General features: G+C 44.6%; 1 protein-coding gene across 1 annotated transcript; it reads right to left on the bottom strand.

Annotated features, from left to right (window-relative positions):
- Positions 1-386: 386 nt before the first annotated feature.
- LOC119230901 (olfactory receptor 1J4-like) lies at positions 387-8,849 on the bottom strand. Its single transcript, XM_037492460.1, has 2 exons — positions 8,355-8,849; positions 387-1,325 (listed from the first exon to the last, which is right to left on the bottom strand). Exons 1-2 carry the CDS (start codon positions 8,847-8,849, stop codon positions 387-389), a joined length of 1,434 nt encoding a protein of 477 aa, XP_037348357.1.
- Positions 8,850-13,362: the final 4,513 nt, after the last annotated feature.

Genomic DNA, 13,362 nt, shown 5'->3' on the forward strand with positions numbered 1-13,362 from the left:
GAGCTATGACCCATCAACTTGAAGATGAGGCAAGCTTGTTCAGCCCACATCATGTAACATCAGTCCACTAGGAGCAGATCATGAAGCTAGATCTGTGTCTTCATAAAATAATAGAAGAAGCCAACACACATTTGTAACTGTGTGAAATATTTTTATAAGATTTTGCGCGTAACTTGTAAGAGAAGAAAAAAAAGCATAACACAGTAATGAGGATAAAGAATATTTAACAAACTAAGTTACCTAATCTGACCCAGATGATGCATTAACATCTCTGATAGCAGAATGCATGTTCTTTTCAAGATACATGGAGTTATCTACCCTCTCACATAATTTTAGGAGATACAGCTTATGGTGTTTGTGACTAAAATCAGATGATTTACAGGTCATCACTTGAAGAAGTTAACTTTATAGACAAATGCCTCTAAGGCCTGTTTTATATCTCTGTTCCTCAGGCTGTAGATGAACGGGTTCAGCATGGGGGCGACGACCATGTACATCACAGAGGCGATCATGTCTTTGTCTCTGGTGGTGGACGATGAGGAGAAGTAAACTCCTGCAGCTGTCCCATAGTATAAAGACACAACAAGAAGGTGGGAGCCACAAGTAGAGAAGGCTTTAAAGAGACTTTTAGTGGAGGGGACCCTCAGGACAGTCGTCCCTATACGGACATAGGAGACCAGGACGCCACCCAAACACAAGGTGAACAGCAATCCTCCCTCAGTGAAGATGACCAATTCATTGAGGGACACGTCTGAGCAGCTCATCTTCAGGAGTGCAGGGAGGTCACAGAAGAAGTTGGGGATGGTATTGTCAGCACAGAAGGACACTTGGATCAAGAGCAGGGTGTATAACAGAGAGTGGATGAGGCAAACAAACCAGGATCCCGCTACTAAGGAGACACACAGCTCCTGCCTCATGATGGTGGTGTAGTGGAGGGGCTGACAGATGGCCACGTACCTGTCAAAGGCCATCACTGCAAGAAGGAAACTGTCAAGACCAGCAAAGAACACAAAGAAATACACCTGGGAAATACACCCACTATAGGCGATGGACAGTTGCTGAGTGTGCATGTTTGTGAGCATCTTAGGGACAGTGACAGATGAGAAGGAGATATCAGAAAAGGCCAAGTGGCTGAGGAAGAAGTACATGGGGGTGTGGAGGCGCGAGTCCAGCCTGATGAGCAGGATGATGAGCAGGTTCCCCAGCACCGTGGTCAGGTACATGCCCAGGAACAGGGCAAAGAACAGACCCCGCTGTCCTGGACAGATGGGGAGCCCCAGGAGGAGGAACTCGGACACACTGCTCTGGTTCTCCGACCTCAAACTCTTCATGTCTCTGCCGGGGATGAAGGAAAGGCAAGGAAGGAAGTCTAGAATTATCCGCAACAACTCGCAATATACTTTTTTTTTTTTTAGGATTTATTTCTTTTTTATACAAGCACTGGGTACAGTCAGAAGCGCGGGAGGGTGAGAGAATTCACCAGAGTCAGAGCGGGGAGCAGAACAGGCAGAAGGACCGAAGTACACTGCTGAGGGGAGCAGCGGGCGGCAGGAGAGGTCTGTGCGCCATGTGAGACCATCGCCTGGCAGCTGGGGATCGAACTGGTGATGCAGAGGCTGCGGGCAGCTTAGCCACCCAGCGCTCAACTGCTGCGCCACCGGGGAGACCCTTGGCAATATCCGTTTTACATGAAGGCATGTAAATGCATTTTTTAAGCATGATCTATTAATTGCTCACACCTGTGAATGTGTGTTTCTGTCTGTCACAGCGGGCTCGATGGCATGTAAGACCTCCCGATACCCTACAAAGCTTCTTTCCATGGAACTGTAGGGCATTTTTCTCTACTAGATAAATTTTCTCATTTAGAAATATGTCTTGAACAACTGCCTTGGCCCAGGCCCCCCACAAAGCACTGAGTCCATAACAGCAAGCAGGAAATGCAGCCTCTGCCTTCAAGGAGTTTCCATCTTTCTATCATTGCAGGTCACATGACAGTACCTGGCACGCATGGCAAAGTCTTGAGATGGGCAGCAGGAGAGAACCCATAACTTCCTCTTAAAGAGACCTACACAGTCTAAACTGGAAATTAATAGCTAGTGATTTCTCACAAGCTGGAGTGAAATTGGCAGGATGTAACTGATGAGAGATATTGCTATTCCCTGTCAACAAAAGTCCATCCAGGATCCTAACCAAGCTAAAATAATAATATTCGAATATTTGTCTTTAACCTACAGCATGCCAGACTCTACACCCATGGTTCCATATGCACTTTCTACCTAAATCCTAGGCATAGCCCTAATAAAGCAACAGTATAAATCCCATGTTAGGGCCTCCCTGGTGGTGCAGCAGGTTGCGCACAGAGCTGTGAAGCTGTCCACATTCTCTGCAGTGTGGGTTCGATTCCCGGCCATCCAGGGAGATTCCCACATGGTGTGGCAGACCTCTCCTGTCACGCCCGCAGCTCTCTTCAGCCATGTATGTCGGTCCTTCTGCCTGTTCTGCTCCCTGCTCTGTCTCTGGTGAATTCTCTCACCCTCCTGCGCCTCTGGCTTGTACCCTAGTGCTTGTATAAATAAATCTTTTTTAGAAATCCTATTTTAACTATCAGGAACAAAATATATATTATCTCAGTGTGCAAAGATACATCAATAATCAGCAGAAAAGCCTAAATCACAATATATCTCTCTGGGCAGATTCCAGCTTTTAACACTCTGCATACATGTCACACCCCGGTAGTTAGAATAAGGAGACATGTTGTGTGATGCCATTTGTCATTCCTTTGTCCAAGAGTTATCAGTCATTTCTGGTGCATCATACACTAGTAAGCACATTTACAAAGTGCATTCACATACTTAATTCCAAATAATTAATGTATATTGGAGATTATATGATATATAAGGTAAATATACCCTTCATCTCAGAAATGTGAAAAGACTCAGGACAAAGATATCATGACCAATGAGGTCCTTTAGTTCTCTGATGGTGGATTCCAGATGCACCCTTCCTTTGGCAGAGAGCTTAGTTAGGATTACACACAAACATACAAACACACAATGAGGAGGGATCTGCACTGACTCTCTCAAGCAAGGGTGCAGGACAAAAAGCTCCTCAGGGACCAGGAGGGCTCTGCTTATCTGGGTTCAAGGTCACCGAGAGGACAGTGTCTGGACCCCCATGTGGAGGCCTGGCTCACCACTCACGTGGGCTGTGTCCGCCTCATTGAGAAACAGAGGAAACAAGCAGGAAGGAACCAGCTGGACCAACTGGGTCCCGGATTCGGTGGAGGTGGTGGTGGGGTGATTTGTGAAGAAGGTGCTGGGTCCGAGCCCTGGCGTGATCAGGCTGTGTTCTCCAGTGTGTGAGGGGCATGGAAGGGTCCCTGTTCTTAGACTTATACTATTCCTGCCCCAGACAGCAGTGAAGTGGGGGTCTCCATCACACAGACACTGGCTTGGGGATGATAATAAAAATCCTCAGCACTTCTGAGGACCAATCTTGAGCCAGGTGAGAAGCTTAATAGACTGCTTGCATTGGCTCAATTATTCCTCAGAACAGCAAGTATGTGGGAGCATTTACCCTCCTTTCCCAGGGAGGGGTCTCAATGTCAGAGAGCAAACTTAAGGGCCAGACTGTGAGTGGGCCCCACTGGAAACTGAGCAGGCACTGAGCTCCCATCCATTAGTATGTGACACCTGCCCAGTGGGGGAGTCCCCAGTGGCCCTTCCTCTCAGTGCAGAGCATGACCCTTGTGAACGGCCACTGAATTGTCAGTGAGGATGGCACGGGGGCCCCATGCCGTGTATGGTGCCCCACAGAGACACTGCTTGTAATGAAAACATCAAAGCACAACCACACACACTATCCTTGGAGTTACAGGCATATCTCAGTTTTGTTATAAACAAAACACAACATTACAGCTACCACTTGACTCTGTAACAACTTCATCCTCCTTCCTCTACTGCTCATGGATAAATGCAGGAACCCCTGCTCCAGAGTGGGCAGCACATCTTCTCTCTGTGCACTCTGCAATCTCTTACTTACTTGTAGGAGCAGCCAGATGAACATGCGGGAGTTAAGCAGCAGGGAGGGCAGGTGTTTGAGATCAAAGACCTGGTTAAAAGACTGCAGATCACACCAGCAGTGATCTCCACTTGCCTAATGCGGACCCAGTTGATGCTTGAGCTCTGGGCCAAGGAGGAAAAGAATTCGTTGTGTCATTTACCCCTCTCTGTCTCTTGTGTCCCTCTCTCTCTGCCTACCCCTGTATTTTTCAATCTCCATCTCTCAGTCTCTCTGTATATAAATATGTATGTACAGACAAAATTCTGGTAGGAACGTATTTTTATATACATTACTAGCAACACCCATAATGTATCCTTAGAAAGAAACATTTTTTTCCTCTTTGAATTCACAGCATAGTCTGACCTGCCATACTTGCTCAGTCAGTGACCCTAATCAGCATCTGTGTCCTCAGCTTCTGTTGTGGACACCAGGCAAAAAGCACGAAGCAAATTTCTGCGAGCCTATGACCTCCTGACTCTGTGTCTGCCCCTGAACTTCAGAGCAATAGCCAGGAGGATGCTATTTTATAAACCACGAGAGGACAAAGAAATAGTCCCTAAATTCTTGGTGGAATAATGCCAGAAAAATCTAATTGCCAATATTCCTGTAAGACCATGGGGAGGAGCCTGTGCAGAGGCCAAAGGGACACTGGGATCCACCGGGGAGGGTGTCTCAGGTGCAGGGACACTCTGGGTTGTCCACAGATCCAGCTGGGAAGCAGGATGACTTAATCATCTTCCAATGCCCATGTGGCCAATGCCCTGGTCAGACAGCACGGGATGCTGGGCTCTGTCATTCATTGTTGCGCTCAACATGTCAAGTAACTTATCTCAAGCTTGTTTCATAAGTTGTTTTAACCTTATTTTACTTTAAAGTACAGTTAATCAGTGTATAGTCAGTAGGAAGTGTTTATTAATGTGATATGAGATTATTTCTGTTAAGAACACATTGGTGCTGGGGCCTCCCCGGTGGCGCAGCGGTTGAGCGCTGGGTTGCGAAGCTGCCCGCAGCCTCTGTGGCGCCGGTTCGATCCCCGGCTGCTCCCCGGCCACCGGAGGAGGATCCCACATGGTGCGCAGACCTCTCCTGCCGCCCGCTGCTCCCCTCAGCAGTGTACTTTGGTCCTTCTGCCTGCTCTGCTCCCCACTCTAGCTCTGGTGAATTCTCTCACCCTCCCGCGCTTCTGACTGTACCCAGTGCATGTATAAACAAAACAAACAAACAAATAAAATAAATAAATAAAACATGCCTCTATAAAAAAAATTATTAAAAAAAAAAAGAACACATTAGTGCTAATTCTTCATGTATATTCCAAGGAAGGAGAAGCAAATATATGATCATTGATGTTGATATAGTATTGATATGAATGAATGACTCAGTTAGTTGATTTATAATTTGAAAGTCAGTTGCAGTTCCATATGCAAACAATAGGTTAGAAGAGAGAAAAATGAAGAAAATCATCTCATTCACAATTACCCAGTGAGGATAGAATTCCTAAAGTTAAACTTAAGAAAGGAGGGGAAGGATCCACACAATGAAAACTATAAGGCATTATAAAGAGAATTATGGATTGGGGCACAGCAGATCTCTCCTGCCTCACCTGCTGTTGCTCTTTGCAGTGTGTTTCAATAAATCTGCCTGTTCAATTTTCCACTCTGTCTCTGATGAATTCTTTCACCCTGCGCAGTTGGCATACACCCGATTCTCCCCCACCATAAAAAGATGACATTGATTGGAAGAATTTACATTACTAACATAGACATACTCCCCAAAAGAATATATAGATTGAATACAATCCTGGTGGTAGTTATAGTTAAAAACATATTTTTGTAGAGATTTGAACTGATAATCGCAAAACAAATGCAATAGTGTAAACCAATATAAATAAACAACATAAAAATAAATTCAAAATCATTAAAGACTTGGATATAAGACCCCAAACCATAAAATAGAAAGAAGACACAAGAGATGATACATTTCATCACATCGACCATGCAGACATCTACAGGGAATTGACCCCTACAACAAGGGAAAATACAACAATAATAAATAATTAGAACTAAAGGAAATTAAAAAGATTTGTACAGTACAAGAAAATACTAGCATATTAAAAAGACAGTCTACTAAGTGGGAGAATATATTTACACATTACACAACTAATAAGGGATCTTAGGTAAGGTAGACAAGAACCCATTCGACCTGCCAACAAAAACCCCAAACAGGGCCTCCAGGTGATGCAGTGGTTGAGCGCCCTGATATGAAGCTGTCTGAAGCCTCTGCAGTGCGGGTTCGATTCCTGGCTGGCCAGGGAGATTCCCACATGGCGTGGCCGACCTCTCCTGGCTGGCCTGCTGCTCCCCTCCACAGTGTTATCGGTCCATCTGCCTGTTCTGCTTCCCGCTCTGTCTCTGGTGAATCCTCTGCCCTCCCGTGCCTCTGACATGTAACCCAGTTCTTGTATAATTAAATCTCTCTCTCTCTCTCTCTCTCTCTCTCTCTCTCTCTCTCTCTGTATATATATATAAAACCAAAACAACCCAACTACAAAATGGGCATATGATTGCAATAGATACTCCTCCAAAGAAAATATACAGTTGCTCAATGGTTATATGGGAAAAAAGCATAACTTCACTTCTAATAAAGGAAAAGCAAATCAAAACCACAATGAGATATCACCTCACTCTTGTGAGAATGGTCATATTTAAAAGAACGGAAGCAAAAAATGGTGAGGATATGGGAAAAACAGAAGAACTCATCCATGGTCACAATGCAAGTTGGTGCAACATCTACAGAAATGGTATGGAGCTTTCTTCAGAACATACAAACAATGAAAATCCCATATGATCATTGCACATCTTCATCAGGCATTCACCCTAGATATGAAATCTCTAATACAAAAAGACTTATGCACCCGTATACTCATAGCAGTGCTATTCATAAGTGCCCAGTCATGGAACCAACCTAAGTGCCCATCGACAAATGGGTAAAGAAATTGTAGAAAATATGTGTCAGTGGAATACTACACACTGCAATGTGGATGGCCTCAAGGCGGTGACGTTAAGTGAAATAAGTCATAAAATGAAAGGCAGATATGGGTGGTTTTACTTATCAATGGAATATAAATAACCAAACAGCATAGACTGACAAAATACAGCAAAAAAATCATCTGGAACTAAGGGAAAAAAAACATTATTTGTTATCAGAGAGAACAAGGTGGTGTGAGAAGTGAGTGGAGGGAAGGGCTGGGCATTGGCATGGGTGGTTTGGTGGATGGTGCTGGAGTATGGGCACGTGTGGAGGAGAAAAAATATACATCCACAATTTTAATAACTTTTAAATTAAAAAGAGCCCTGTCACAGATGTTCCATAGTGTAAGTGTTCCCATAACAGCTGACTGCAATGTACCAACATGTCATCCTAGAGTTGGGTAGAGTTGTGAACAATCAACTTGAAGATGAGGCAAACCTGATCACCCCCCACCAAATAAATCCAGTCCTCTGGGAGCAGATCACGAAGCTAGATCTGTGTCTTCATAACATAACAGAAAAAACACAGACATGAACAGTGACATATCTCCAAAGTAGAAGGCAACAGACATTTGCAATGGTGTGAGATATTTTTAAAAGATTTTGCACATAACTTTCAAGAGTTGATAAATAAAGGAGAACAATGCAATGAGGATAATGAATATTTAACAAACCAAGTTACCAAATCTGACCTAGATGATGCATTAAATCTCTGACAGCAGAATGCATGTTCTTTTCAAGTTAAATGGAGTTATCTACCCTCTCACATAATTTGGGAGATACATCTCATGGCATTCGTGACCAAATCAGATGATTTACAGGTCGTCACTTGAAGAAGTACACCTTATTGACAAATGTGTCTAAGGCCTGTTTTATATCTCTATTCCTCAGGCTGTAGATGAAAGGGTTCAGCATGGGGGTGACGACGGTGTACATCACAGAGGCGATCATGTCTTTGCCTCTGGAGGTGGATGATGAGGAGAAGTAAACTCCTGCAGAGGTCCCATAGTATAAAGACACAACGAGAAGGTGGGAGCCACAAGTAGAGAAGGCTTTAAAGAGACTTTTAGTGGAGGGGACCCTCAGGACAGTCCTGCCTATAAGGACATAGGAGCCGAGGATGCCACCCACACACAGGGTAAAGAGCAATCCTGCCTCAGTGAAGATGACCAACTCATTGAGGGACACGTCTGAGCAGCTCATCTTTAGGAGTGCAGAGAGGTCACAGAAGAAGTTGGGGATGTTACTGTCACCACAGAAGGAGACTTGGATCAAGAGCAGAGTGTGCAACAGGGAGTGGATGAGGCAAACAAACCAGGATCCCGCTACTAAGGAGACACACAGCTCCTGCCTCATGATGGTGGTGTAGTGCAGGGGCTGACAGATGGCCACGTACCTGTCAAAGGCCATCACTGAAAGAAGGAAACTGTCAAGACCAGCAAAGAACAAAAAGAAATACATTTGAGAAATACATCCTCTGTAGGAGATAGATAGTTGCTGAGTGTGCATGTTCATGAGCATCTTAGGGACAGTGACAGATGAGAAGGAGACATCAGAGAAGGCCAAGTGGCTGAGGAAGAAGTACATGGGGGTGTGGAGGCGCGAGTCCAGCCTGATGAGCAGGATGATGAGCAGGTTCCCCAGCACCGTGGTCAGGTACATGCCCAGGAACAGGGCGAAAAACAGGCCCCACTGCTCTGGAGGGATGGGGAGCCCCAGGAGGAGGAACTCGGACACGCTGCTCTGGTTCTCCCACCTCATGTTGTTCATGTCTCTGCTGGGGATGAAGGAAAGTAGGAGAGGTAGGAAGTCTAGAAATATCCTGAATGACTTGGCAATATCCTTTTTACATGAAGGCATGTAAATACATTTTTTAACCATGATCTGTTTATTGCTCACACCTGTGGAGATGTGGATCCGTCTGTCACGGTGGGCTTGATGGTATGTAAGACCTCACCATACCCTACAAAGTTTCCTTCCACGAACCAGAGGGCAATTTTCTCTATACCACAAATATGTCTTGAACAGCTGCCTTGGCCCAGGCTCCCCACAAAGCACTGAGTTCATAACAGCAAGCAGGAAATGCAGCCTCTGCCTTCAAGGAGTTTCCATCTTTCTATCATTGCAGGTCACATGACAGTACCTGGCACGCATGGCCAAGTCATGAGATGGGCAGCAGGAGAGAATCCATAACTTCCTCTTGAAGAGACCTACACAATCTAAACTGGAAATTAATAGCTAGTGATTTCTCATAAGATAGAGTGAAATTAGCAGGATGTAACTGATCAGAGATATTGCTATTCCCTGTCAACAAAAGTCCATCCAGGATCCTAACCAAACTCTAATAATAGTGTCAAATATTTGTCTTTAACCTACAGCATGCCAGACTCTACACCCATGGTTCCATATGCACTTTCTACCTAAATCCTAGACATAGCCCTAAGACAACAACCATATGAATCCTATTTTAGGGCCTCCCCGATGGTGCAGTGGGTTGAGCGCAGAGCTGTGAAGTTGTCTGCAGCCTCTGTAGTGCGGGTTCGATTCCCAGCCAGCCAGGGAGATTCCCACATGATGCAACAGACCTCTCCTCTTGTGCCCGCTGCTCTCCTCAGCCATGTATGTCAGTCCTTCTGCCTGTTCTGCTCCCTGCTCTGTCTCTGGTGAATTCTCTCACTCTCCTGCGCCTCTGGCTTGTACCCCGGTGCTTGTGTAAATAAATAAATCTTTAAAAAATCCTATTTTAGCCCTGAGGAACAAAATAAACATTCTCTGTATGTGCAAAGATACATCAATAACCAGCAAAAACGGCTAAATCACAATATATCTCTGGGCGGATTCCAGCTTTTAACCCTCTGCATACTTGTCACACCCCGGTAGTTAGAATAAGGCGACATCTTGTGTGATGTCATTTGTCATTCCTTTGTCTGAGAGTTATCAGTCATTTCTGGTGCATCATACACCAGTAAGCACATTTACAAAGTGCTTCCACATACTTTAATTCCAAATAATTATATCGAGATTATATGATATATAAGGTAATTATACTTTCATCTCAGAAATGTGAAAAGACTCAGGACAAAGATATAATGACCAATGAGGTCTCCTAGTTCTCTGATGGTGGATTGCAGATGTACCCTTCCTTTGGCAGAGAGCTTAGTTAGGATTACACATACACACACACACACACACACATTCAGGCGGCATCTGCACTTACTCTCTCAAGCAGGGGTGCAGGACAGCAAGGCTCCTCAGGGACCATGAACTGGCTGAGGGCTCTGCTTATCTGGGTTCAAGGCCGCCGAGAGGACAGTGTCTGGACCCCCATGTGGAGGCCTGGCTGTCTACTCACGTGGGCTGTGTCAGCCTCACTGAGAAACAGAGGAAAGAAGCAGGAACCAGCTGGATCAACTGGGTCCTTGATTCGGTGGAGGTGGTGGTGGGGTGATTTGCGAGGAAGACGCTGGGTCCCAGGCCTGGAGTGATCAGATTGTGTTTTCAAGTGTGTGAGGGGCATGCAAGGGCCCCTGTTCTTAGACTTATACTTGTCCTGCCCCCGACAGCAGTGAAGTGGGGGTCTCCATCACACAGACACTGGCTTGGGGAATGATAATAAAAATCCTCACCACTTCTAAGCACCAATCATGGACCAGGCGAGATGCTGGATAGACTGCTTGCATTGGCTCATTAATTCCTCAGAACAGCAAGTATGTGGGAGTAGGTACTCTCCTTTCCCAGGGAGGGGTCTCAGTGTCAGAGAGCAAACATAAGGGCCAGAGTGTGAGTGGGCCCCATTGGAAACTGAGCAGGCACTGAGCTCCCATCCATTAGTATGTGACACCTGCCCAGTGGGGGAGCCCCGAGTGACCCTTCCTCTCAGTGCAGAGCATGACCCTTGTGAACGGCCACTGAAGTGTCAGTGAGGATGGCACGTGGGCCCTATTCCGTGGACGGTGCCCCACAGAGACACTGCCCGTAATGAAAACATCAAAACAAAACCACACACACTATCCTTGGAGTGACAGGAATATGTTAGTTTTGTTATAAACAAAAAGCAAAATCACAGCTACCACTGGACTCTTTAACAACTTCATCCTCCTTCCTCTACTGCTCATGGATAAATGCAGGAACCCTTTTCCAGAGCGGGAGCACATCTTCTCTCTTTACACTCTGCAATCTCTTTACTTACTTGTAGGAGAAGCCAGAAGAACATGCAGGAGTTATGCAGCAGGGAGGGCAGGTGTTTGAGATCAAAGGACTGGTTAAGAGACTGCAGGTGTCACACCAGCAGTGGTCTCCACTTGCCTAATGGGGACCCAGTTGATGCTTGAGATCTGGGCCAAGGAGGAAAAAAATTCATTGTGTCATTTATCTCTCTCTGTCTCTTGTGTCCCTCTCTCTGTCTCTACCTCTGTCTTTTTCAATCTCCATCTCTCAGTCTATGTATGTATAAATATGTATGTATATACAAAATTCTGGCAGGAGAGATATTTTTACCTACATTACAAGGAAAGACACATAAGGAATCCAAAGGAAGAAACATATTTTTTTCCTCGTTGAATTCACAGCAGAGTCTGACCTGCCATTCTTGCTAAGTCAATGACCCTCTAATCAGCGTCTGTGTCCTCAGCTTCTGTTATGGACAGCAGGCAAACAGCACTCAGTAAATGTCTGCGAGCCTATGACCCCTGACTCTGTGTCTGCCCTTGAACTTCGGAGCAACAGCCAGGAGGATGCTATTTTATAAACCATGGAGAACAAAGAAATAGTCCCTAGACTCTTGGTGGAAAAATGCCCGTAGTCTAATTGCCCAGAATTCCTGTCAGACCTTGGGGAGGAACCTGTGCAGAGACTAAAGGGACACTGGGAGCCACCGGGGAGGGTGTCTCAGGTACAGGGGCACTCTGGGTTGCCCACAGGTCCAGCTAGGAGGCAGGATGACTTAATCATCTTCCAATGCCCAATTGGCCAATGCCCTGGTCAGACAGCACGGGATGCTGGGCTCTGCCTGTCATTCATTGTTGCACAGAACATGTCAAGTAACTTATTTCAAGCTTGTTTGTTAAGTTGTTTTAACCTTGCTTTACTTTAAAGGGCAGATAATCACAGTATAGTCAGTATGAACTTTTTATTAAAGTTATATGAGATCATTCCTGTTAAGAAAACATTAGTGCTAGTTCTTTATGTATATTCCAAGGAAGGAGAAGTAAATATATGATCATTGATGCTGATATAGTATTGATATGAATGAATGACTCAGTTAGTTGATTTTTAATTTGAAAAGTCAGTTGCAGTTCTATATGCAAACAATAGGTTAGAAGAGAGAAAAATGAAGAAAATCATCTCATTCACAATTACACAGAGAGAATAGAATTCCTCAGGTTAAACTTAAGAAAGGAGGGGAAGGATCCACACAATGAAAACTATAAGGCATTATTAAGAGAATTATGGATTGGGGCTCAGCAGATCTCTCCTGCCTCAGCTGCTGCTGCTTTTAGCAGTGTGTTTCAATAAATCTGCCTGTTCAATTTTCCACTCTGTCTCTGATGAATTCTTTCACCCTGCACTTTTGGTATACACCTGATTCTTCTTCACCAAAAAAAGAAGACATCGACTGGAAGAATTAACATTACTAACATAGACATACTACACAAAGAAATATATAGATTGAATTCTATCCTGTTGGTAGGTTTGGTGTGAAAACATATATTTTAGAGATTTGAAATTATAACCCCTCAATCAAATGCAATAATGTAAACCAATGTAAATAATGCAAACCAATGTAAATTAACAGCATATAAATGAATTAAAAATCATTAAAGTCTTGTATATAAGACCCCAAACCATAAAATACAAAGACACCAGAGATGTTACATTTCATCACATCCACCATGCAGACATCTTTAGGGAATTGACCCCTACAACAAGGGTAAAAACAACAAAAATAAATAATTAGAACTAAAGGAAATTAAAAAGATTTGTACAGTAAAAGAAAATACTAGCATATTAAAAAGACAGTCTACTAAGTGGGAGAATATATTTACACATTACACAACTAATAAGGGAGCTTATGTAAGGTATACGAGAACCCATTCAACTTGACAACAAAAACTCAAAACAGGGCCTCCCAGGGGGCAGCGTGGGTTTAGCATGGTGCTATGAAGCTGTCCGCAGCCTTTGCAACTCGTGTTCCATTCCTGGCCAGCTGGGGAGAGTCCCTCGTGGCGAGGCATTCCTCTCCTGCCTCGCCCACTGCTCCCCTCAGCAGTATTAT

The sequence above is a fragment of the Talpa occidentalis genome, unplaced genomic scaffold (assembly GCF_014898055.3).
Source record: "Talpa occidentalis isolate TD23 unplaced genomic scaffold, MPIMG_talOcc4v2.1 talOcc4.7, whole genome shotgun sequence".
Classification (NCBI taxonomy): domain Eukaryota; kingdom Metazoa; phylum Chordata; class Mammalia; order Eulipotyphla; family Talpidae; genus Talpa; species Talpa occidentalis.